Below are 26,302 nucleotides of genomic sequence, written 5' to 3'. Positions count from 1 at the left end.
AACCGATCCAACGCATCATCAATACGTGGCAAAGGGTAGACGTCCTGCTTAGTCACGCTGTTCAGCTTTCTGTAGTCAACGCAGAATCTCAGCGTCTTGTCCCTTTTTTTACAAGGACTACAGGCGACGCCCACGGAATATTGGATGGCTGTATGACATCGTTCTCCAGCATCTCTTTCACTTCGCTTTTTATGATCTCCCATTCCTTCGGTGATACACTGTACGGATTTTGCTGTACCGGCCTTGTAGCTTGTTCTGTTATTATTCGGTGTTCAACAACCTGGGTCAGCTGTACTTTTGATGAGGTAGAGAAACATCCGGCGAAGACTTTTATGAAGTCTTGAATGATTTTTTCTCAGCTGGTGATAGATTTTGGCTTATTACAACTCTTGCCGCGACATCGGGCGCAGGTTCGGAAGCAGGTGGCCCTGACACCAGACCACATAAGTCCGTCACTGTTTGAACTCCATGCGGGAAGGCGATAGCAGTGCCCTTTGCAACGTGCTGAATTTCGTTTCAGAAATTCGTGAGCAATACATCGGCACATCCACCACGTAATTGAATAATGCCTCGAGCTACACAAATGCCTTTCTTGAGCAGTAGTTCGATGTTTGCATCCGGTATACCGTCATAATCAACTAGTGCTTCATTTCATGCATAGAAGAATGTGTTGATCTAATGGGCCACGTAACGTTCCAGAATGCAGCTGGTGTCAGTGTTAGCAGTTTTCTTGACCTGCTAGCTACCTATCTGACCTCTACCTATGTAGAATGGAACGGTGATGTTTATCAAAATGATGGCGTGTCAATAGGATCTTCGATTGCACCGATTCTGAGTGATTTGTTGCTTGCGAAGTTCGACAGGAACTTGAAAGAACGGCTGTGTTGCCAGGAAGTTGTGAGGATTTTCAGGTTCGTCGACGACTACCTGGTGGTTTTTAAGTGTGAATCTGCTAGAGTAATGGGGTTGTCATCTGATGTCATTGAAGTTTTTAGTGACTGCTTGAGTCCACTCGTACTGACCCATGAACTCCCAGTGAAAAACTCGATTCGCTTCCTAGACATGAGACTTTTGTTCAGCGTGAATCACGCATGCTGGATGTATGAGCCTCGCGCTATGAAACCGCTTTTGCCTTTTAAATCAGCGCATAGCAAATTGGTTAAGAGAGGCATAGTGAACTCCTGCTTCACTAATGCTCTGGACAGATCATGTTTCCATATGATGGAAACAAGCTTCCAAAATCAAGTTGAGCGTCTGAAAGAAGCTGGCTACCCGGATTCGCTTCTCATTTCTGTGGCAGAAACAATAAAAAAGAAGAAAAAGCCCAGAAGCAGAGAGAGCACTAATGACAGAGACGAAAGCAAACGTGACAAAGTCGCGGTAATCCCTTACAAGCACCAGCTATCTCACAAGATAAAAAAGCTCGGACAGCGCATGGGCGTAAAGGTCGTTTTTTCGGCACCTTACAAGCTCTCTCAGTTAGCCAAAATGACATGTGTAAACAATAGGCCCAAACAAACTTGCACTGTCAGGCATAAAACCCAGTTTGTCAGATGTGACATGAATGTAGTTTATAGAATTCCGCTATCTTGTGGTGCGTGTTACATCGGGCAGACTGGGAGATGCCTAAATGAGCGCCTGCGTGAGCACGCACGCAATGTGCGCACTGGCAATGAAGGTTTTTTAGCTCAGCACGTCAGTAGGTGTGGCTGCCTTGCGCAGTTCGAAAGCACGGTCGTAATGTTCAGGCACAAAGACGATCATACCCGTATGATTGTCGAAGCGGAAAAAATGGCACGGGAACCAGAACACTGCGTCAGCAAACCGTCGTTAGCTCTTTTAGATAAAGAGCTACGGTATCTGGCAAGTGGCGCTCATGGTCCTTGAATCTGCTTTTGTCAAACGTTCACGTTTTGTCGATTGTTAAGTGCTAAGTCATCATTTTTTGTAGATTTTCGTGTTTTCTGTTTCTGTTTCAGTCATATATATGTGGTTTGTGAAAAATAAACCTTCAGTTGATAGTCTGCGCTTGTCCTTGTATCTTCTTGTCGTCCGTGTTTACTACCGCGCAGTTACATACGTCGATCATGAATCACCAACTCGCCCAATCGTCCACCTTCATTTCTTATACGGACTATGACGCAGCATCGTGGCGGCACGGTAACATCACAATCTATGACACGTAATGCAGTGTACCCTGGCTCATTTGTGCCTGTGGTTAGTTTCGTCGAAAAAGGGACACTAGAATTTCGCAGGTTGATTATAGCTCCGTTTGCTAGCAGAAAATCCATTCCTAGCATTGACTCTCTAGAGCATTCCGGAAGTACAACAAAGTTAGCAACGTAAGTAGCGCCTAGTATTCTAATTTTTGTGGTACATCTTCCCAGAGGTGTAATGAGATGACCCCCAGCCGTGCGTATTTGGTGTCCACTCCAAGGCGTCAGAACTTGCTTTAAATCCTTTGCGGCAGCGTAACTGAAAACCGAATAATGAGCACCCGTGTCAACTAAAACGTTAAATTCACACCCGTCTACGGTAATGCGTGAGTCTGAAGAAATTTCGTCTTTTCATAACCTAGTTGTAGTGTTACGCTCGTCGTTGCTGCACTGGGACCTTGAAGGAGGATCTTCAGTTCGTCGGACATCAGCGGCCTTGCTTTCATAGGTCACTGGCTTGAGTTTTCCTGATGGGGACTATATACATAAATCACGGTGTGTTGAGGTTGAAGGTGGAGAAGGTGAACTAAATCGGCGAGGGCTTGGTGATCGATAGCGAGCAGGCGCTGATGATCTAGGCTGATGCTAGAAACCAGCAGTTGGAAACAGATGGCCAGACAAGTAATCTTCGATTTCAACGGGTCTTTTGCCATTTCAGGGGCATTCTGCGCTTGAAAAAAACCCACGGAGACAAACTCGTCGATATGGGCACATTCTGTACAGGTGTCCAGCTTCGCCGCAGTGAAAACAGAGCGGGGTCCTGTCCGGTGTGCGCCACACGTCACTTTTACATGGCCTCGAATTAGCTGGATAGTTTGAGCCACGCGAAGCCGGTCGGTAGCCACTGGGAGCTGCAAACGAAGCAGTATGCACAGTGAGCTGGCGCACAGCATCGGCATAAGTCGGTACGGGGCGTTCCTGTAATTGCTGTTCAAGTCGAACGGGTTGCGCCTCGGGTTCCTCTTGTAGAATGGTGTGGCAAAATTCATCTCTGATCAGGGTAGTGGGAGACGAAACTGGCGTTGCGACTTGCGGGGGCAGCAGCTTCTGGAGCTGTTCCTTCACAATGGATCTCACCATTTCCCTCAATGCTTCGCTGCTGCTGCCCAGGTTTGCTGAGAGGACATCCACAGGATTATTACTCGTATCATGATTGCAGTGACGGAAGCGCTGTTGCAATGCCCGCTTTATGGAGGTGACTTCGGTACGAAATTCAGAAACTGGACGAGGTGGGTTCCGTAGCAAACCGGTAAATAACTTCTGTTGGACACCTCGCATCAAATAACGCAGCTTTTTCTCTTCGATCATGTTCGGATCAGCGCGTTTGAAAAGGTGGGACATGTCCTCAATATACATGCATACTCTTTCGTTCGTGCGCTGGTTCGTGGACTGTAGAGCGTTCTCCGCCTTCTCCCGACGATAGGTGCTGGCATAAGTAGCTACTATTTGTCGTCGAAATTCTTCCCACGTCGGTATGAACGCTTCGTTGTTTTCATACCACGTCCTCGCTGCATCTTCCAATGCGAAGTACCCGCGAAGCAGTTACCATGGTGCAGAAGACTGAGGCGCAAAATACATATCGTGAAGCAGGAAGAGCAGAAGAGAAAAAAGAACAGCGCCAATCTGTTCTTTCTTCTTTTCTGCTCTTACTGCTTCACACGATATGTTTTTTGCGCCTCAGTCTTCTGCACCAAGTATGCACCAACTAGCCCAAAACATGTCCTTTTGCAGTTACCTTGCTTCATCCCAGCCGTTGCTCTTCGCAACCCACTCGAAGTATTTTAAAAAATCTTCTACATCTTTGAACGTGTCGCCATGGAAGGGCTCAGGCAAGCCCGGTGGGGACAGAAAAATGTTGATTTTGTCACCTGCCAAGCCACCGTTCCGTTGTCTGTGGACGCTGCTAGTGTTGCTGGAGCACTGGGGAGGGGTGCGAATTCAGGCGGCCCTCCTCAAAGGTGGCGGCTTGAACACTGGTGTACCGCAGTCAGTTCGCCGGCTTCCAATCGTTGATGATGGAGGCTTCACCTTGTTGTGCCAAGGGGGCTTTCAAACATACCCAGCACCATCCACCAGAATATAACGGGTCCAGGAGAAGAAACACCAACTACTTGTTAATTATGGGGGAACTTGTGCCCTGAGAATAAATAATGTGCCAAAAAAATGTAAGAGTCCGCTGGAGCGTTCCAAAACAAAAACTGTTCATCCACCAAGGTGCCTTCTTCTTCTTGGCAGCTCCAACCCACACTGATTCACGCCAGTGAACAAGAGGTATGAGTCGTGCGGCCACAAGCAGCAGAGCCCACATGACTGTGGACGCTGATTCTTCATAATATAAAATAGTGTAATTAGTCTGTGGCAATATTGTGACATTACTCATGTCCTGACCAGGGAGTACATTCATACCCTACTATAATAATTTTCGTTTTACCCAAGTTAAGGGAGTGATCCCGAGAGAACAATACGTAAGCTGCTAGACAGACAGACAGACAGACAGACAGACAGACAGACAGACAGACAGACAGACAGACAGACAGACAGACAGACGGACAGACAGACAGACAGACAGACAGACAGACAGACAGACAGACAGACAGATAGATAGATAGATAGATAGATAGACAGATAGATAGATACATAGATACATGGATAGATAGATAGATAGATAGATAGATAGATAGATAGATATTGATTTGACTATTTCGAGTAATTGGTGTATATACAGGCCGCCCCATGGCCACAAAAAGAAATTTATGGAGTTTCTTGACGTTGCTTCATCAGCGACTGTTCACCAGAATACTCCTTGCATCATCATGGGTGATGTAAATAATGACTTCTGTTCCATTGATCTCTATGCCAAAGATTTCGGAACCCTCTTACTTACATACAGAATTGGAAATTTTATAAGCTTACCAACCAGAGCTACATTAACTAGTGCTACGCTCCTCTATATATTGTTTCAAATTTGAGTTAGGAATATATAAAAACGTTCTAAGTGATCATATGCTCATCCTTTTCCTTGCACTACTTCACAAATTTGACAGCACACGGAGGTATTCTTTGATCGAGTTAAAAACAGCAAACGTCAGAAACATTTTGTTCAAATTTAGTTCATAGCATTGACTTCACCACTGTGTATAGGCAAGAAAACCCTGACAGTGCTTATAACACATTGATTCGTAAGTTATATTCTACTTCTAATACGACATGTCGACTTCAGAAGCGCTCATATGATAGAAACTAAAATATAGTAAACCTTGGATAAATTGTACTTGTTTGCGGCGATATCAAATAAAGAATATCTTGTAGCATGATTACATCCATTCGCGGAACACAAATGCCTTAACTGACTAAAAGAAATAGAGAAACGTCTTCAACTCAGACATACGGAAAGCTGATATGAACTACTATGAAAATTGTTTTAATGAATCCACAATGATCAGGAGAAATTACGGGAGGTCATATATAGGCTTATGAACACAAATAAGAGACGATATAGAGCACACAACAATTATTGCGGCGACATGCAGTGGTAAAGGTTGGCAAAGGTTATGAATCAACACTTCATAAATGCGGGTTCCTACTTTCAATGGATGTAAATACGTGTAATGTTCTAACCACTGATAGGTCTACTATGTGTCATCCTAATTTATTTCGCACCCACAGATTCGGCTGAAGTATGACTCCTAGTCAGTGAGTTCAAAGATAATGTTGCATAAGGAATCGATGAAATAGGTTCTGTCGAGTTCAAATTGATAGCACCGCTCATTTCTGACGTGTTAGGTTATACTGTCAACATGACCCCCAGTACGGCAAATTTTCTGAGCAGTTAAATGTGGCAAAGTCACTGAAGCATATAAAAGGGTTAATATAAACATTTGAGCAACCATCATTTATATGTGCGCTTCGAACATTATCAAAAAAGTTTGAAGGGGCAATTTTATTGCGATAGCAATTATATAGATACTCTCGGGTGGATTTCGGCACCGGCGTCCTCGTCATGCACTGTTTATGTATACGTATCTGTATATATAAAAACGAAAAGAAGAAAAAATGCAGAGAAAAGACTCCAACGCGTCAATTCGAACGTGGGACTTCAACGTATGCGAGGCGTTAAACACTGAGCCACCGAGGGGTACCTTCTTCAACGTTCAAACGGCAAGTGTTTAATATCTACCACTTACCGCTGTTTATTGGCATCCAGGGGGGGGGGGACTATATTGTTTTCCCCATTTTCAGCATGATGGCGCAGTGGGCGCGCGGCGGATCGCATCTTTCACGCGTACATTCGTCCGCGGTGAGGAAGTGAGTGGACAATCTCTCTCCCGCAATTATCTCCTGGTGGAAGGATCGTGCGTTTTGGCTGGCGTTCGGCTTCCACTGGGACGATTCTTTTGTAGTTACGGGGCGCAGAAAGGTCACTGCAATCGTTGCGAAACCTCCGTTAGCAAAAAGGGCTCCCTTTTCAGACACTGTGAAGTAACAACTGAGATGCCTATTCGCATTCATCTGTACCTGTGAGTACGTTTCGTGCGTGAAAATTACATCGAAATGGAAAGGAATAATGCGCTTTTATGTTTCTGCTGTTTTAGAGGCACGCTGTACTCGAACTGATAATGATTACGTGGGCTTCCATAGGAAGCATCAATTACTTGCTTCCTATATATTTTGCCTTCTTTACCTCTCAGGAGGAGACTGCCTAAGCAATGGCTTGGTTTCACGTAGGTTTTTTGGGATACACGACGTCATAGCATCACGACTCAAACGGCGATATTTACGAAAGTACATTGCTATTCTATTGCTATGATATCTTGCATAATATTTTAAATTTTGTGTTGATGAAAGTGCTCCTCCTCGATTATTAAAACATTTGTAGTTCCTTGATAAACCACATGGGGCCAACGGGTGAACGAAGGGTAAAAAAGATGTCAGTCTTTTATGCATAAGACGAAGTAGAACCGTGCTGGCGTGGTACTTGGCTGCTATTCGAAATGGGGTTTGAATTGTTATAGGCCATAACATACATGCTCGCTCACTCGATCGCTCACCCAAAAAAAATAAATAAATAAATAGGTTAATAAATAAATCAGTCAGACAGTCAGTCAGTCAATCCATCAATGAGTTATTCAACGATTCAATATATCGATCAATCAATCGATATTTATTGCGTGTTGAAGTACAAGGGTGCGTGACTCAATGGCGTGCTGAAAATTAAACTAGTTTGGTAACAAAGTTTCCAAGTAGGTGGTAAAGAGATAGAAAACATGCACAAATTGCACCTAAGGAGATCGATATTACTCGGGCATTACTGTCAGACAACGTAAGAAAGTATCGGCTGATTAAGGTAACAAAATTTGTCGACAATAAATGGTATGCCTACGGGGAAATTGATGGTAATAACCATGAAACGTTATATCGTTCTCAACTTTAAACAAAATTGAGACTTGATTCGCCAAATATAAATTTATTAGTTCAACCTACATTATTACGAATGCGAATCACGCAACCAGGTGTTTGCCATTAAGCCGCAACCTTACACAGAAGAGTGAATTATAGTGAAGCCTTCTTCGCGCTTCCTTTTTCCCCAAAGAAAAAACCGAGCGCCGCTTTCGCAAATAAATTCTTGAGATGATACACAACGGGTGCTCGTGCAATTGGTAGTGCATTCACCAATTTTCTGTAGACCTTTCTGCTTTGCCCTTCTTACACGTGTCCCAAACAAAAGTAAATGGAGAGAAAAAACTGGATGTGTAGGCCGAGACCATGGACAAGCAAGATATGCTTCACCTGCTTGCCAAGCACCTGGTCCAGAAGTACAACTACTGGTAGGACCTCGGCAGGTCGCAATTCTTTACCTCGCAGAATCTCCGCCCACACGTAGGTGGGCAACTGCTGCAGCTCTGACCAACGTGGTTTCCAAGCCGATGTCACCAAGGTCCTTGACAAAACTCTTACGAAGGGCTGACCACTATGGCGACATCCGAAAAACAGGTCTGTCTCGTTTTGCCACCTGCCACGAGATGCCTCGCTTCTACCGAACACGGGGCTCTTCACAACAAGTGGCTGCGTAATTTCCATAGCTTTCAGAATGCTTCGTGAAAGGCTGGCGTGGCTAGCGAGTCGGAGATTGAGGAAACTGACATAGGCACGTGGTTCATCAGCCCGGTAGATCATAGCAGGTGGTTCTTCAGCCCGGTAGATCAACAGCTTAAAAGTGGGAGGCATGCTGATCTGTTCTTGAACATGCAGTTGAAGGGCTCTCAGAGATCCTTGATCACGAGGAAGCTGCCACTCGACCCACTTGAAGAGCAGAGTCCACATCAGGGGCTGCTGGTCGAGGTGGCTGTCGTTGGCTTCTATGAACTGGATTTCTGCAGGTAGTTTTGCTGTAGCGTTTTGTCGGTGATGCGCCGACAGGGATGTTTTTTGTGGCCGAGGACAACCGGCTATTCCTCGATGGTTCTGGACGTGTGGATGCGTTGAAGGACTCAGTTCACAGACACGAGATTCTTTCGGCCTGTCGAGAAGGCGTATCGATCTTTCTCGTACCTTGCGCATCTGACAAATGGTCCTTCAACACCGACACGTCTTCCCATCTGCCGACGAGTTAGCGTTGGGGATCCTCTTGAAACGGGGTTGTTGCCTCTTGTGTGGTCTGCGTTAGATGTCTGTGAACAGGAGGAGAGCGTCTTGTCTTACTAGAATGATCGCTGCTGCTCGAAATTGGCGCTGCTGCTCGAAATAGACATGATGACGATAATGATGGATTCTCGCACATGGCTCATACCTATTCATAAGGATCGGCCAAGAATTTTTTTAGGAGCGTGCAGTGGGCTTTTAATAGGTACCTTCGACAAAAAATTAATATTTGATAATAAACTACGTGGCTTTATTTACCGGCCGTTCATAAAAACACTTTAGTCGAAGTGGCTTAGAGTGCCTGAATTCCTTAATAAGACACGCACAGAAAGCAATAAATAGGTTTGATTGATGAATCCTCTTATGAGAGAGAAAACGAGAGAAAAGGTTTACAAATGCAGGTGCGTTGATTTCACCCGTTGCGTCCACTAGCAAAGAAGTAGCCCGCAACAGGCCCCAACTAGTCTAATCAGTCGCTTTTTTTGAAATTCGAAACAAATCCGAGACAGGGAAGATCATAAGCATTGAAATAATTGGCCAATTTTACTATAAAATTATTTTCTGTGCTCACGTTTTGTGTAATTTGTGGCTCATGACACAGTTCGGAAAAAGAAAGTGAACAGCATGGAGATCTTAAGGAGACCAAATGCTGAGATATACTCTGCCCTCTGTTTAAAAAAATATTGCACAAAATGGTTTCGGTATTATAGAATGTTGCCAGTCTGCGCTCCACGTCTCGATTTCTTGGGGATCAAACCAGAGATCTAAATTAAGAACTTTGCCGCTGAAGTCTTCTTCTTTTTTCTAAAGTTATTTGCAATAATCACATTTGTTGGATGATTGTATAGTTAGGATATGTATGTCTTTCAGCTTAAGCATATGTGCAGAGGCTATGCGTGCCAATGTTTTTGGCTCCTTCACTGTAATGAACTGCGAAAAAATAGTCATGTTCTTTTGGCATTTTTTCGCCACGTTCCCCGTTCATTGAAAAGGCGATTAAGGTGGCGGATAGCCTGGCTGCGCCGAGGTACAATAGCGGTACACAGTGAAAGAAGTAAAACAAAAGAAAGTCACGAATACCAGTTGTTCGTCACAGCCTACTATTGTATGAAGTGGCAGCAAAAGGAGATTATTCATGTGCGTGTGCCTTTACAAATACCATAGCAATACTTTCTGCACTAAAACTAAGCTTTCGGCCAGGATACGTTCTGCTTGGGGCCATTTGATTCACGGAGCAAACCGCCACGCTTCTTGAGGAATGCGATGTGCATCGTCGTTTGATATAAGTACATAACTTAAGAAAGCCTGAATGTCATTTGTCATTTCGCACTTGCGAGTTCGAGATGTGGGATGGCAAACTGCAGATGTCAGTGATGATGAGTTTTCTTGTAGAGTCTCCGCAGTCACACGAAGCCAATAGGTCTTACAACCTCTTCCTAAAAGCTTGGAGGACGCTTAAGCGCGGAATTTATTATGTGGAAGCCTTTCCAGTCCCGTTCCATCGACTACGCATTTGAGTGCCATGCTTCCATTCTAGGTGGACGCCGCAAAAATGCCATTAGGAAACGAACGTCCGTGCGCCTGAGATTGGCCGTTGTAAGCACTCCTGGAGCACAAGTTTAAAGTAAAGTTTCGAAGTATCCGCTGGACTAAATTATGGATCCGTGTTTTCGGAGTCATCGAACACCAACGGGTTCTTGGTAGACCCCGGAAGAAAACATCAAAGTGCTTTATGCTGGGTCCACCAAGACCATATCCTTGATGAGTTTCTGTCACGCATACTTCGTTGATGAATAACATGCTACCAAGTAAAGAAGAATTCGCAGGGAATCGAACCTCTGACTTTGCGCGCCGAGGCGGCACACGACTCACACTAAGCTATCGCACTAAGCTAACGAAGAAATAATTACAAGCTTGCCCTATATCTTGCACACATTTTCTTTCTCGCAAGAGTTTCTCTGTTGGCAGGAAGTTGCTAAATCAACTGCTAAGCGGAATGACAAGATGTAATGCGGCATACACTTACTAGCGGTGATAAGGAGCGATTCGTTGACAGACGCAGCTTAAAGCATGGCGTCCAAAATGAGTAGCCGGCGCATACTCGCGGAGGTGGCAGTTAAAGCGTCTCGAGAACAGCAAGAAACACCGGCAGCGCTAACATCCGGGAGTCGCCCTAGACGCTGTTATGCTCTTTTCCTTTCGCTTCATGTTAAGACGGTTAGTTGTCGGAGTAGTGCGGCTTCCAAATGCCCTAGCGGCTTTTCAGCGCTGACTACATCGGATGCTGTTGCACCAGCTAATAAAGCTGCTGCACTAGCGGTACAGAAAGGCAACAATGTTGTCGGGCAAATGTCGTGCCTTCATGGAGAGAGCCAGATGTTAGCGGAATGCGAAACTCCGGTGCGCATTTGCGTGGCTCAAGCTAAGAACCTCGGCCACTCGTCTGCTGTCCCGAAGGTCGCGGGATGGAATCCCCGCTGTGACGGCTGCATTTCTGATTGAGGCGGAAATATTTTAGGCCCGTGTGCTGAGATTTGGGTGCACGTTAAGGAACACAAGGTGGTCAAAGTTTCCGGAGTCACCACATACGGCGTCTCTCATAATCATATGGTGGTTAGGAAGTTTAAACCACACAAATCGAACCTCTGCCTCTCGTGTTTCTGACGCGCAGTGTAATAGAATAAAGATGTTCGTAGGCACTGCATGGTCACCCTAATACACGGTAGCGCAGAACCTGCTGTTTTTATTTTTAGTTTACGCTATTAGGAAAGCGCACAATCAGGAACCAGTGTTTACCACGTGCTTGTTGAAGCCACCTTGACACGCGACTGAAGATACGCTGCGTCCTCGGTAGTTTAAAATCATTATCGTGGGCGTTCGTTGTCGCGATTGAGGCATGCCGATAGACTTCAACAAGGGTGCATCCCCATCAAAAAGTTGGGCACAGCTACCAAAACTAGTTAGACGCTCTACAAATGCTCATAATCGCTACACAAAGCGAGCTATTTTTCTGAAGACATTTTTCACTTTTGTGCTATACCGGTTCCTATGACAGAGCAATGAGCCATATTTGTTTATTTGTTCAAAGGGTGTTTTCCGAGATAAAAATTTTTTGAATAAATTTGGTGTTATCAGAGTTTACTTCGTGAAAATTTCCTATCCACCAAAGTTTGGAGAGTAATTTTTAATGTAGGTTGTTGCAACGTGTTAATATGAGTTTTGTTTTCTGCGAGAATATGTTACACAGTCTGTAACAGTCTTTTCTCTCCATCCTATCGTTTTCTATTTTTTTCAGGCTTGTCACCTGTGGTGTGAAGCTACTTTGAATTTTTTTCCTATAGGCCGTTAAACTCCGACATCTAAAATAATATAATACTTTTCAAAACGAAGGTGCATTTAGCAATGGCATGCCAATTTTAAATGTTTCTCGTATGCAAGCATTAACGTATGTGCAAGAGGAATTGCGCTAACCTTGCTACTCAAAACTGGTCCTCTAAAAACGGAGGCGGAAACGTACGAACAGCGAATACCAATCTAAGACATGGACTCCAAGCGATAAGCAAGTAGGCGGCAAGCCAGATCTGGTGGCATATCTTGTGGGGGAAAAAGCCGCCTGTGGCTCGAAATGAAATCTTTGAAGGAGCGGACAGGAAATCCAAGAGGAACTTTTCGGGCAGCATGTCACATTTAGTAGCACGATGTGTGATGTGCTATGGTCGGAAATTCTCCGTCACCTTTGTGTCGCGCAGTGCACGCATAACGAAACACCGCAAGAAATTTCAGCGTGCATGTCTTCTACGAATGAAAGCTGTTGATTAACTTTATCACAAAGGTTATTTTCGAAAGTCTGACGCCGCATGCATGTCTTCGACGCTGCGGAACGTCTGGGACTAAAGCGGAGAACGCGGCACTTCCCGATCACTGCCAGTACAGAATATATCTTTTCGCCACGATATAATTGCTCTGTCTTTCGCGGCGACAGCAGCAGTGACATCTTGCGCTTCTTCTGGCGTTCCGGTTCGCGCGCTCTTGAAGAGAGCGAGGAAGCTGGCTGTCTAGAGGGCGCGCGTGGTCTCGAGCTTCGCGGGCCGCCGTCGAGAGGCGCCGCGGTGATTTTTGACACGCGCTCCTGTAGTCCACAAAATTTTGACCAGCACTACCTCTTGGGAAGCGATGTTATGCAAAGCACGCGCATGGAAGGCGACAGTGTTGTGATTGTTTTATTGAGCGATACGTCACGAAGTTCCACTAAAGATACGAACAGATGTATACACATGTGCACATACTGTAAACTGCCGCATATGTTTTTGTAACAAGTTGTTTACACTTGTGGAACGATGCCAAATGCAACATGACTAATAGCAAATACAGAAGCCGTAAGCTGATATAAAGGTATGGAAGCCCCCGACAATGCTACATAAATCAACTTTAGCGGATGGCACCTAATTACAATAGACATTAACCAGACGTAATGGCTGCATCATAGAAGTACATATGTAATGTTTATGAAATTGGATAGGCAACATTGCAACCACAGTGGACGTTTCACCAACATTAGAGGGTTCTTGAAATGTAGTTCTGAGAATAGGCGTAGCTCTGTGGCAGAATAATTGATTGCCACGAAGAATGCTGGGGTTTTGTTTCTGCTGAGACCATGAGATTTATTCTTTGCATTCATCGGGTCAACGCTGCCGATGTCACCTTTTGCTTGACGCTTACGCGTTAAAAATAGCCATGTGTGTTCTCGCTGTTCCTGGATAGATATAAAGTGTCAGAACCGTGTGGCTCATACCCACATTGTAGTAGCACATACCCACTCGGAGATATGTGCCCATGTTTGGCTGAAAGCGTTTGACATGTATGCGAAGGTATTGTGACATTATTTATGTCCTAACCAGGGAGTCTTAATCGTCAAACCGCCTTACTCTCCCATACTAAGTTTGGTACCTCCGTAAGCGAGGTCTGAAAATTCCCTCGGAGAACTGTGCATTTGTGGCATTTACGCGCATACCAATGCAGAACAACAGCGTTCTGATAAACAGCGAAACGATACTTTACCTTTGATCGTACAAGTTGTTAGGTGTTATAATTGACAAAGACCTCTCATGGAGCCCACATATATTATACATGAAAAGGTGGTTGACAGGCATCTGCCGTTTGTTCAAGCTCTTCGATGGAAAGAACTGGGGAATGTCCACAGTCACTATGTTGTGACTAGGGTTGTTTTCCTTGGATTCATTTGGTACAGCCTACCTGCTTTAACCAACGCAAGTAAAGCAAGTATACGAATGCCTCAAAGTGTCCAGGCTCAATCATTCATTTTTCTATGCTTGCCCCAAAGAGCATCAACAGCGGCAGCTATCGTCATCACAAAGAAGCACCTCATCAAGACCCACAATAATTTTGATGTGTTTAGGACATATATACGACACGTTGCTTGAACTTCTCGTTATCGCTTAGCCTCTCTACCAGTGGGCCGACCACGCACATCTTACTGCAAAACAGTGAACGCACATGGTGAGTCGATGCCAACTTCGTTCTCTCCTGCCGCTAGACCTCTGACTGCGCTATGGTGCCTCGCTCAACCAATTAATAATATTACCATGCCTGGCATCCAGAAAAAAGCCGATTTGTCGTCATCGACTCTTAAGCAGCTCACACTACTTCTCTCTTATGAAAAATACCAAGAGTCCATATTTATGTGCCCCCAGCAGTAGTATAGTGGCGAAGGTACTCGGCTGCAAAACCGTAGGTCGCGGGATCAAATCCCGGCTGCAGCAGCTGCATTTTCGATGGTTGCGGAAATGTTGTAGGCCCATGTGCTCATATTTGGGTGCACGTTAAAGAATCCCAGTTGGTCGAAATTTCTGAAGCCCTCCACTATGGCGTCTCTGATAATCACATGATGGTTTTGGGACGTTAAACCTCACATATCAATCAATCAATCCATACCTATATACACTGACAGATCGGTGCAGCCGAACAGCTAAACTGGAGCAGTCGTCATACCAAGGTTGGTCACGACGATTAAATTCAAGGCATCTCACACAAAAACATCAACGGCAGCAGAATCGGCAGTCCTTTGTACGTCGTGACAATTTCTCATTGATCAACCTAGACGCAAGTGGGATATTTCATGCGAATAAAAGGCGGTACTGCAGTATCTATGTCACACCCAGGTCCCGTTATTTAGGGTGGCAATCGCCGGGCTAATTCCAAGGGTCGAAGTATCGGCCCCCCGAACCGCACCACGAAAGCGTGGACAATTTAGAAGTGGTCCTTTTTGGCGCGCCAGCGGACGCCGGCTGTGGTCCAAAGAACAAGTCAGAGCCGAGAGTTGATAAACAAACAAAATTATATTCTCATTAACGGCATATCAAAAACAATACACACGTATGCACACTCCACAATAGTTACATACAATACGTCACCAATCAAACAACGTACTACACAGTACAATCAGCCACACTCAAAACAACGGACATAGACAACGAACGATACGCTCTACAATGCAGTCGCATGCATTGAACAACCAAGACACTTAAAGACTAAAGAGATAGAAACCTATCCAGTCCAAAGTTCTTGGAACCAAAGTCTAGGTGATACTCATCCGAGAATCACTCACTCAAAGTCCAGCGTTGTTGTCGTTCCGCAGCCCTCGAAGCTTCTCTTCCAGGAAACCTCGCCGAAGTTTCTCTTCTAGGAAACCTCCCGTCCTCAATAGGCCACTCTCCAAGCTCCCAACTTCTACGCCCGAACACGTCGGCTTCACTCACGCAGCTGCCGCCACGCGTCCTCGCTCGATAGCGGTAAACACACACTCTTGCCTGTAGCTCGAGCCTTCACCCCTCAGGTGGAAGCCTCTTCATCTCCTGCTTAGTCCCAACGGACAAACCTTCGCCGACTACACGGCAGGATCCCTTCGCACTCTGGCGCAACTTCCGTCTTCTCCTGATCTCTCATCTCGGCTGCTCGGTTAAATACCTTGCGCGCGACATTCCATACGGTTCTCGTCATTTCGTCGGCGCGATAGGCAGCGAAGGCTGGGAAGAGGGCGAGACGGTTGGAACGCCCTCCGCGGCAGATGACTCAGCTCGGTATGACCACGCCCCTTTCGTTCTGGAAATTTCTAGCGCTTGCCCGGCCGCCGCTGTGGGGTGAGGAGGTTCATCGGCGAAGCCACGCTTCCGAGAGGAGAGGCGTCGCGCGCCCGGGGAGCCTTGGATGCTTGTTTTCGCTTTTCTTTTTTCTTTTTTCGTTGACCTCGCCGCGTCTATCTGGGCGCGTTATCGCAAGAATTTGGCGGCGCGCCCGTTTTTAGCGCTCGTTCTGTGACACTGCCCCCCACTTTAAGAATATTATCTCATAATATTCAAAACCACACAAACGAGCGCGAAAAGTCACCACACACTCTCACAGACTGTAACACAATCCTTCGCTAATGACACTTCACATTCGCAATAGATCGCTCAATACAATCTTACATTGTAGTTCAATTCCACAACACATGAAATATAGGCACAGGTACATGACTACAACACCTCATCACTCATTCCAAACAATACAAACGTACAAGGTTCTGTCTTTACAACAATTATACAACACTATACATCACATCACAGCACAGACACTTCGACACTTGTGACACAGGATAACACAACACTAACACAACATATGGCACTCAGCACTGCCAAACACAATTCGATTCCACCTCAGCACCTATCCTGTGTATTTCGAGCTGCGCTTGCGTCCTTTCTTGCGGTGCTCGCTCGATCTCTTCTCGTTTTTCCTTGTTCTTTTTCGGCGAGCCTTCTCCAACGACGGGGTCTGAGGCGGCGTCTCAGCCATCGTTGTCACTTCTGAAACTGTTAACGGGTGATAACACTCAACCGATCCTGTCACCCGCTTGTTCACGTCCCGACATTTGGCCTGGCTGGCCAACTCCGTCTCCTTTGCACTGTCGGTCGGTTGAGGTCGTGCCGACGTAAGTCCAGTTGCCCGGCGCGTGAACTCATTCAACACGATCGTCTTCTCATTCGCTGTCTCTTGCGCCGCGGCTTCACCTTGGGCTCTAGTGAGATCCGTCACGGGATGTTCCTCCACTGTATCTCGCGGTCGCTGGGTTGGCGAGGGCTCTATCTTAGGGTCTTCTCCCAAACATTCCGGACCATTCGGTCCTCGCGCCCCGTCGATGTTTTCGATGACAAGGTCGTACAGGGGGGTCGTCATGCATAAAGCAGTAACCTTCCCGCTGAAGTACGGGGTTTCAACCTCAATTTCTGCTTCGGGAAGCATCCGAACTGTACGGTCCATTAGGCAAACCGGTTTCGTTTTGCCTGTTAACTCACTTTCCCGTACCAAGTTTCTCCGCACGATAACAGTGGAGCTGCCGGTATCTCTTAACACCGTAATATTTTTGCCCGCAACTTTTCCAGGCAGCGTGGGCACTCCTTTCGTAACACCGGTTGGCTGTTTTGACATTACAGCACCCACAATAGGAATTTTCTCCCCATTCTTCAACTCTACGAATCCATCGGTGACGGCATTATTATCAGATTTCGGTGCCGCTTGCACACAAGATACCTGGTGAGTTTGACTCACTCCGTTCCGACAAGCGTCTGCTTTGTGCCCAGTCTGACCACACTTGAAACATTTTACTGCCGTAGGGCTCGTAAAGATCGTTCGACAGTTTTTCGCGCGATGACCCACTCGGTTGCACAGAAAACATCGCGGAATGCTCTCTGGTGCACGCTTCTTTTCTTCGGGAGCCAAATTCTTCGAATCATCGGGACAATCCTTCTTGACCTTGGCCAAATTAGTTCCACCTTGCGCTTCCAAGAATTGATCAGCCAATTCAAGCATTCCTTCAAGTGACTCAGCCTTCCTCTCTTTCAAATACAGCGACAGGCTTGGGTGGCAACTAGTAAGAAATTGTTCTCTAATTAGGAGCTCTCTAAGTTCATCGTACTCCTGCGCTGTCCCTGAAAGTTCAATCCATCTGTCGAAATAATGGCAAAGTCTGGCGGCATACTGCGTAGCCATCTCACCATCAGCTGGCTTTCCAGTCCGAAATCTGTCCCGGAATCCTTCTACAGTAAATCTGAATCGCTTCAGCAAAGCAGTTTTTACCCTTGCATAGTTGGCTGCATCGGTCGGCGTCAGCCTACCGTACACACTGAGTGCTTCACCACTCAAGCAAGTACTCAAAGCAGTTGCCCATTGATGTTCTGGCCAATTCTGGCTCTTCGCAATTGTGTCGAATCGGCGAAGGTACGCGTCAAGGTCGTCCTTCCTTTCATCAAACGCCACGAGCAGCTAGCTTGGGTTCAAGCGGAAGCCATGATCTTCCCGTTCGCTGCTTTCAACTCTAGGTTGGACGGGAGTTTCACTTCGCTGTTGCAAACGGAGCCGCTCGAGTTCCATCTCGTGCTGCCGCTGCCGTTCCCTTTCAGCCATCTCCGCTTCTCTTTCTTCCTTCAGCTGTCGCTCTCTCGCTTCTCTTTCTTCTCTCGCCCGTTCGGCTGCCAACTTCTCTGTCTCCAACTCCAACTTCAATTGTTGCTCTCTTTCTTCCTTCGCCCTTTCAGCGGCCAGCTTTTCTCTCTCCAACTCAGCTGCTTTTTCTTCCTTGGCTCTCTCAGCTGCCAACCTCTCTCGTTCCAACTCAGCCTCTTTTTCCGCTTTGGCTCTTTCGACCGCCAGCCTCTCTTTTTCCAGCTCAGCTGCCTTTTCTTCTTTGGCCCTCTCTTTTTCTTCTTTTTCCTTCTGGGTGACCCACTTCCGTAGTTCGGCGCCAGAAAGACCCATCTTCTCACCAAGAGCGACTAACTTTTCGAGATCCATTTTGTCTCGCAACTCGCAAATAAAACCTTGCCGCGTGCAAAAAGTATCTGCCTAAATCAGTCTATCGGAACACTCCCCTGCACTCGTTAACGAGAACACTGAGCAACACACAAAATCTTTCCGATAGCAGTATCACCAACTCGAGGCTCTTTCTCACTACTTTGGACACACTGTGCACCAAAAGGTCCTGTCGCGGACGCCAGATTAATTGTCACACCCAGGTCCCGTTATTTAGGGAGGCAATCGCCGGGCTAATTCCAAGGGTCGAAGTATTGGCCCCCCGAACCGCACCACGAAGGCGTGGACAATTTAGAAGTGGTCCTTTTTGGCGCGCCAGCGGACGCCGGCTGTGGTCCAAAGAACAAGTCAGAGCCGAGAGTTGATAAACAAACAAAATTATATTCTCATTAACGGCAGATCAAAAACAATACACACGTATGCACACTCCACAATAGTTACATACAATACGTCACCAATCAAACAACGTACTACACAGTACAATCAGCCACACTCAAAACAACGGACATAGACAACGAACGATACGCTCTACAATGCAGTCGCATGCATTGAACAACCAAGACACCTAAAGACTAAAGAGATAGAAACCTATCCAGTCCAAAGTTCTTGGAACCAAAGTCTAGGTGATACTCTTCCGAGAATCACTCACTCAAAGTCCAGCGTTGGTGTCGTTCCGCAGCCCTCGAAGTTTCTCTTCCAGGAAACCTCGCCGAAGTTTCTCTTCTAGGAAACCTCCCGTCCTCAATAGGCCACTCTCCAAGCTCCCAACTTCTACGCCCGAACACGTCGGCTTCACTCACGCAGCTGTCGCCACGCGTCCTCGCTCGATAGCGGTAAACACACATTCTTGCCTGTAGCTCGAGCCTTCACTCCTCAGGTGGAAGCCTCTTCATCTCCTGCTTCGTCCCAACGGACAAACCTTCGCGGACTACACGGCGGGATCCCTTCGCACTCTGGCTGTCACAGAACGAGTGCTAAAAATAGGCGCGCCGCAAATTCTTGCCGTAACGCGCGGAGGAAACGCCGCGAAGTCAAAAGAAACAAAAAAGGGGAAAGAAAAAGAAAACAAACGGCCAAGGCTCCCCGGGCGCGCGCTCTCCCCGCAGAAGCGTGGCTTCCTCGACGAACCTCCTCACCCCACAACGGCGGCCGAGCAAGCCCGCGATTTCTCTAGAACGAAGGAGGCGTGGTCATACCGAGTTGAATCATCCTCCGGGGAGGGCAGTCGAACCGTCTCGCACCTCTCCCCAGCTTTCGCTGCGCATCGCGCCGACGAAAGGAGGAGAACTTTCTGGAAGGTGGCGCGGAACGTATTTAATCGAGCAGCCGAGACGAGAAATCAGGAGGAGACGGAAGTGAGCGCCAGAGCGCGTAGGGATTCCGCCGTGTAGTCGGCGAAGTTTTTGGTCCGTAGGGACGAAGCCGGAGATGAAGGGGATTTCCACCTGCTGGTGAAGGCTCGAGCTACAGGCAAGAGCGTGTGTTTACCGCTATTGAGCGAGGACGCGTGGCAACAGCTGCGTGTGTGAAGCCGACGTGGTTCCGGCGAAGAAGTTGAAGTTTGAAGAGTGGCCTATTGAAGACGGGAGTTTTCCTGGAAGAGAAACTCCGGCGAGGTTTCCTGGAAGAGAAACTTCGAGGGCTGCGGAACGACAACAACGCTGGACTTTGAGTGAGTGATTCTTGGAAGAGTATCATCTAGACTTTGGTTCCAAGAACTTTGGACTGAATAGGTTTTCTACCTCTCTAGTCTTCAAGTGTCTTGGTTGTTCAATGCATGCGACTGCATTGTAGTGCGTATTGTTGTCCGTGTCCGTTGTTTCAAGTGTGGCTGATTGTATTGTGTAGTACGTTGATTGATTGGTTTGATTGGTGACATATTGTATGCAACTATTGTGGAGTGTGCATTTTTGTGTATTGTTTTCGATCTGCCATTATTGAAAATATAATTTGTTTGTTTATCAACTCTCGGCTCCGACTTGTTCTTTGGGCCACAGCCGGCGTCCGCTGGCGCGCCAAAAAGGACCACTTCTAAATTGTCCACGCTTTCGTGGTGCGGTTCGGGGGGCCGATACTTCGGCTCTTGGAATTAGCCCGGCGATCGCCTCCCTAATAAACGGGACCGGTGTGACACTGGCGCAACTTCCGTCTTCTCCTGATCTCTCATCTCGGCTGCTCGGTTAAATACCTTGCGCGCGACATTCCAGACGGTTCTCGTCATTTCGTCGGCGCGATACGCAGCGAAGGCTGGGAAGAGGGCGAGACGGTTGGAACGCCCTCCGTGGCAGATGACTCAGCTCGGTATGACCACGCCCCTTTCGTTCTGGAAATTTCTAGCGCTTGCCCGGCCGCCGCTGTGGGGTGAGGAGGTTCATCGGCGAAGCCACGCTTCCGAGAGGAGAGGCGTCGCGCGCCCGGGGAGCCTTGGATGCTTGTTTTCGCTTTTCTTTTTTCTTTTTTCGTTGACCTCGCCGCGTCTCTCTGGGCGCGTTATCGCAAGAATTTGGCGGCGCGCCCGTTTTTAGCGCTCGTTCTGTGACAATCTACTACCAGCATTACGCCGCGGACCACACGAGCAGCTAGTACTATAGATCGCAGAGGTTAAACACTACCTGACTGAGAAAGGGCACCAAATTACATTTCAGTGGTTACCCAGTCACTGCGAGATCATCGGCATTGAACGGGTCGATCATGCTTCCTGCTCAGCCCACGCAGAAAACCATGAACTGCTACTACCACTTTGTAGGACAGATGCTGCACGAAAGATCCACTGGCTTGCTCGCCAGCAAACCACATCACAGTGGAATCAGCCGCACTTCAAGCATGCCCGACTGTACTCCCATGACCCTACGTCAGGTCTTCAAGTATCGTCGATGCTTTTCAGAGCAGACCAGACCCTTTTATGTAGGCTGTGGTTGGGCGTTGCGTTTACTAACGGATGGTTGACACCGCAGCCTGTGGCCACTGTGGCAAAGAAGAAACCATCCGACATATCCTCTGTGACTGCCTATAGTATAGAAGACAACGACTATGCCTTCGCAACGAAGTCAGCAAATTGGATAATCAACCTCTGTCGGAGGAAAGAATTTTACAATATCGACAAGATGCAACTTCACAGAAGAAGCCCCAGAAAGTGCTACTGCACTTTTTGCAATATACCAGTCTTTTTGAATGGTGTTAGCCAGAACACCCTGCCTGTGTGTGTTTTCGTTTTCTCATGAGTGCACGTGCGTTTTACAGAAGATAGTCTTTCTTGGGGACCTTCGACGCAAAAATTTTGGTTTGCCTGTCTGTCTGTCTGTCTGTCTGTCTGTCTGTCTGTCTGTCTGTCTGTCTGTCTGTACACTTGTCTGTTTGTCCACTCTTGACGGTACTGGGCCTTTTAAACGTCACGAGCGGATACACACAACGGCCGAACTCATCCGCAGCGCCCACCTCAAGATTCAGCGTTCATATTTGTGCGATTGTCAATGAAAAAGCAATTATCACGCATATCTGAGGCACCATAACAAAACGTATATATTTTATATGTGCGTCTTTTACTAGAAAAGGCATACATAAGTTATTCCAAGGACCGTAGCGTTTATCACGTGGCGCTGACCATGCAATGCTTGCACAAAAAGGGAAGTGTTTCCCACGCTTTGCTAAGACGACATGGTGATGGCACCTGCCCGTCACCTTGCGTTCTACACCTTATCACTACTGAGACGGGCGTGCGCGCCCGTCTCAGAGCCACGCATTTCGTTTTCCAAGACAAATGCCAGATGGCGCTCATGTCTCACGTGTGACGTTACGTGATGCGTTTGTTCGCCTCCGCTGCACGCTCGAGGCACTCTAACGCAGCACCTCCGGAATACCACTCACTGATTTTCTTTTGCAGAACATCAAATGAATGTCTTGTTAACTCTCTCCACACGCAAGACTATCGTCTTTCGATGAAATTTGCGGAAACATGCAGATACGGGGCCAATTTTTTCCCCCGCGATATATGCTGCCCCATCTGGCTTGCCGCTTACATGCTTATCGCTTCAAGCCCATGTTCTATATTGGTATATGGGAGGGCGCCTGGAACTTCGACCACCAGTTCTTTAACGCACGTTCAAACAGACAGACAGACAGACAGACAGACAGACAGACAGACAGACAGACAGACAGACAGACAGACAGACAGACAGATAGATAGATAGACAGACAGACAGACAGACAGACAGACAGACAGACAGACAGACAGACAGACAGATAGATAGATAGATAGATAGATAGATAGATAGATAGATGGATAGATAGATAGATAGATAGATAGATAGATGCTCGGAGTGCCAGCAGTAGGCAAAGTAACGCTTCGCATTTAATACAGGCGTCACGTCGGTGTAGTGTTAACGCCATCCAGTAAAGTATACCTACGTAGTACCACCCAGCGCTACAATCCTCGCAAGCGCAAGCGCTATATTTTCGCCTACCGCTTTTATTGTTGGTAATACCCATGCTGCTCTTGGCACCATTTTGCAACTGTAAACAATATAAACAACCAAGCCACTCCTACATGATGGAGGTAGATATATCCGTCTTGTAGGCACTCGTTGTCAGGCCGATACAATGTGCCAGCAACTAGATCCTTTGCTCGGTGTATCGATAGCTCCGGCGCGGGAAGTATGCTGGTTATTGCTCCCTTACGCTGTCAATGGGCTGTCACAGGTCTTTGTCGAAGTTGATGCCACCTGACCCACTACAAAAGAAATGTCTGTGTGAGTTGCTGCTGGTCGCCGCTACGGTCAGTGGCCTCAACGAACTGAATTCCTGCAGCTAGTTTTGCTGGGGCATATCGTTGGTGAAACGCTGAAAAGGATCGTTTTCATTGCCAAGAGCAACCAGCTAATATTCGGTGGCTGGGGATGCGTGGCTGCGCATAAAGACCCAGTGTTCAAATCCGGTCCCGAATACGGGTCGATCGTTTTCACCCGCCATGCATCTGTGCATCTGCTCTGCCAATGCCAGTACGTCTTCGCATGGGCTGGTGGTTTGGCTCTGCGGACCCTCTGTGCATTCAGATGTTGCCTTCTGTAATAAGTGCTTGCGATTCTAGTTGATCGGGGAGATTCCAGTTGATTGGGGGACGCTCGCTGCTTCGGAAAAATGGGGAGTCGATGTACGAGCATGCACTGCACGAGGACACACGACAGAGCTTCTTTCTTATCGGACTGTATAGCGCGCTATTTTCTGATTATATAACGATAACGAAAAATAATAGCAAAGTGGAAAGGTCTTATACGGTTTTATGTTTCTGCCCATTTAGAGGCAAGCTGCACTCGAACTAATATTGATTACGTGGGCTTCCATAGCAAGTATCAAATGCTTGGTTCCCATTGATTTTTCCCTTCGTTACCTCTTAATTAGACTGCCTGAGCAATGGTTTGGTTTCACGTGTGGTTGCTTGGTACACACGACACCATAGCATCACGGCCCAAACGGCGATATTTACGTATGCAGATTGCTATTCTATTGGCATGATATGTCGCATAATATTGTAAATTTTGTGTTGGTGAATATGCTGCTTCGCGTATAAAAAACATTTCTAGGTTCTTGAAAAACCTTAGGAGACCAACGCTTAAAAAATAATAAAAAAGTTCGGTGTTTCGTCCTGAGCACGAAGTGTTGACCACGATGGCGAAGTACTTGGCGACTACGCAGAATAGAGTTTGAATTATTGTCGGCCATAACCTACATGTTCGCTCGCTTTCTCACACTCACTCACTCACTCACTCACTCACTCGCTCACTCACTCGCTCAATCAATCAATCAATCAATCAATCAATCAATCAATCAATCAATCAATCAATCAATCAATTATTCAATCAATCGAGCAATCACTAAATCAATCAACTGACCAATCAATCAATCAAGCGTGCGCTTCCATCCTTTGTCTTCTTTTGCAGCTGATCAAAACGCATCTGGCAGAGACCGGTTCCTGTGAGTCCCTGAGTAGCGACAACAGCTTCCTCAGTTACCCACCCCAGACCTTCAGCCAGCGCACGCAGCTTGCGCGTTTTCGCATGAACCTGACGGAGCCACATGTGCTCTTCGTGCGCAAGCCTGTGCACGCGGTGCAGGCGCTGCTTGGAAAACTGGCGAGTCGCCTGGTCTCCGCATCCATCCGACCTCAACAGCAGCACGGTCAGGATGAATGGGGTCCTGAGCTGGGTGTCATCGCAACGGCATCGGGGTGAGATTCGCCACAGAGCTTTCATCGTCCGGCTGCTGCTAGCCAATATCATGGCGCAGCTTACATAAGCGGTATAAGAACGCGTGATCCACCGACATAGCCTTCCTACATTGAAATTTTCGAATGTCATTGATAATGCTAATAAGCCCCCTTCCCCCTCCCAGAAAAAAATGAGTTTCAAATATCGAATCAAAAATCGAAAGTGTCATCAGGATCAGCATTTATCATATCCACCGAAGACGATATCCTCTCCAAAGTACTCGGGAAAAAAGTAATCGGGAAATAATTTTAAGATGCAATAAAATATAAAACATGAATACATGCCCAATTAATCTGACTTGGCAAACTCAACTGTATGGTCGACTCCAAAAATCAGAATATTGTTATTGTAATAGCTCTCATTTCCTTTTTTTTTGTTTCTCACTTTCCTGCTCTTTATTTTTGTAATGTTCGTTCCTTTATTTTTGTTGGTAAGCAATAGTGCAGTTTCCATCCATAGGATACTATATGTTTTCTTGGCCCATCCCCCAGAGTGGGTATGTGCGATCGTATCCAAACAAACAAATGACCCTCAACCCACACTGTATCGCGCATGCTCATTCCACTCCTCCAAAATTTGTAATTTTGTCACACAAGCTATTTTGATGGCCATCTTCAGGCGTGCGTGCGCCTTTAATAAGCTGCAAAGCGAAAAATAAAAAAAGAAGGTTATAATAATAAAAACATATCACTGAAGCTTACTGCTTGCAGTTACGCTGCAGCACATTAAAAATATTTTTTCCTGCATTAACTGCAAAAGAACACGCCAAAAAACTAGGTACTGAACATCTTAACCGGGAGCACTCTTTACGTGCTGTAACTACGTCTGAAAGTGAAAAAGGACCTCTCGTTATGCACTAGGATGCTCGCACATTTTCTTTTTTTTTTCTAAGTATCAAAATCGTTCAAGTACTGTTCTTGACAGTTATCGTACTGTATCTCTTCATAGAACGAGAAAGCACAATATAGCCTATATGCTGCATTGAAACAGCTGTGGAATAATGCTTGCTGAAAAAGAAACCGCTACATATCACAACAATAACGCTCGCGTAACACCTATGCTTCAAGTATTTCAATAAATTCACGCGGGTAACGCAAAAAGCCAAATGGACAGCGAAAGAACAAGACCGGAACAGCACTACAGTTCTGCCTTGCTCTTTCGCCATCCATGTGGTTCTTTTCGGAACTGCGTGAATTACGTATGCACTTCAACTAGCCCACCAGTCTGTGCTTTTGATTACAGTAAAACACCGCTGATTGCTGGGAACAGAGCGCAGTTCTACACAGAGGCCTAGTATGCAAAAAGCGCAAAGTGTATACAGTTTAA

At 46.6% G+C, this 26,302-nt stretch overlaps 1 protein-coding gene across 3 annotated transcripts in view; it reads left to right on the top strand.

Annotated features, from left to right (window-relative positions):
- Positions 1 to 26,302, top strand: part of Idua (alpha-L-iduronidase) — a 239,791-nt gene that overhangs the window by 144,089 nt on the left and 69,400 nt on the right. For all 3 annotated transcript variants that reach the window (XM_075877131.1, XM_075877130.1, XM_075877132.1), the window contains one exon: positions 24,650 to 24,936. In XM_075877131.1, the coding sequence (XP_075733246.1) occupies positions 24,650 to 24,936 (287 nt within the window). The remainder of the gene's footprint in view (positions 1 to 24,649; positions 24,937 to 26,302) is intronic.

Source organism: Rhipicephalus microplus, chromosome X, assembly GCF_043290135.1.
Source record: "Rhipicephalus microplus isolate Deutch F79 chromosome X, USDA_Rmic, whole genome shotgun sequence".
NCBI classification, from domain to species: Eukaryota; Metazoa; Arthropoda; class Arachnida; order Ixodida; family Ixodidae; genus Rhipicephalus; species Rhipicephalus microplus.
The sequence above is the reverse complement of the archived record's forward strand: the minus strand, read 5'-3'. Positions and strand labels throughout refer to the sequence as shown.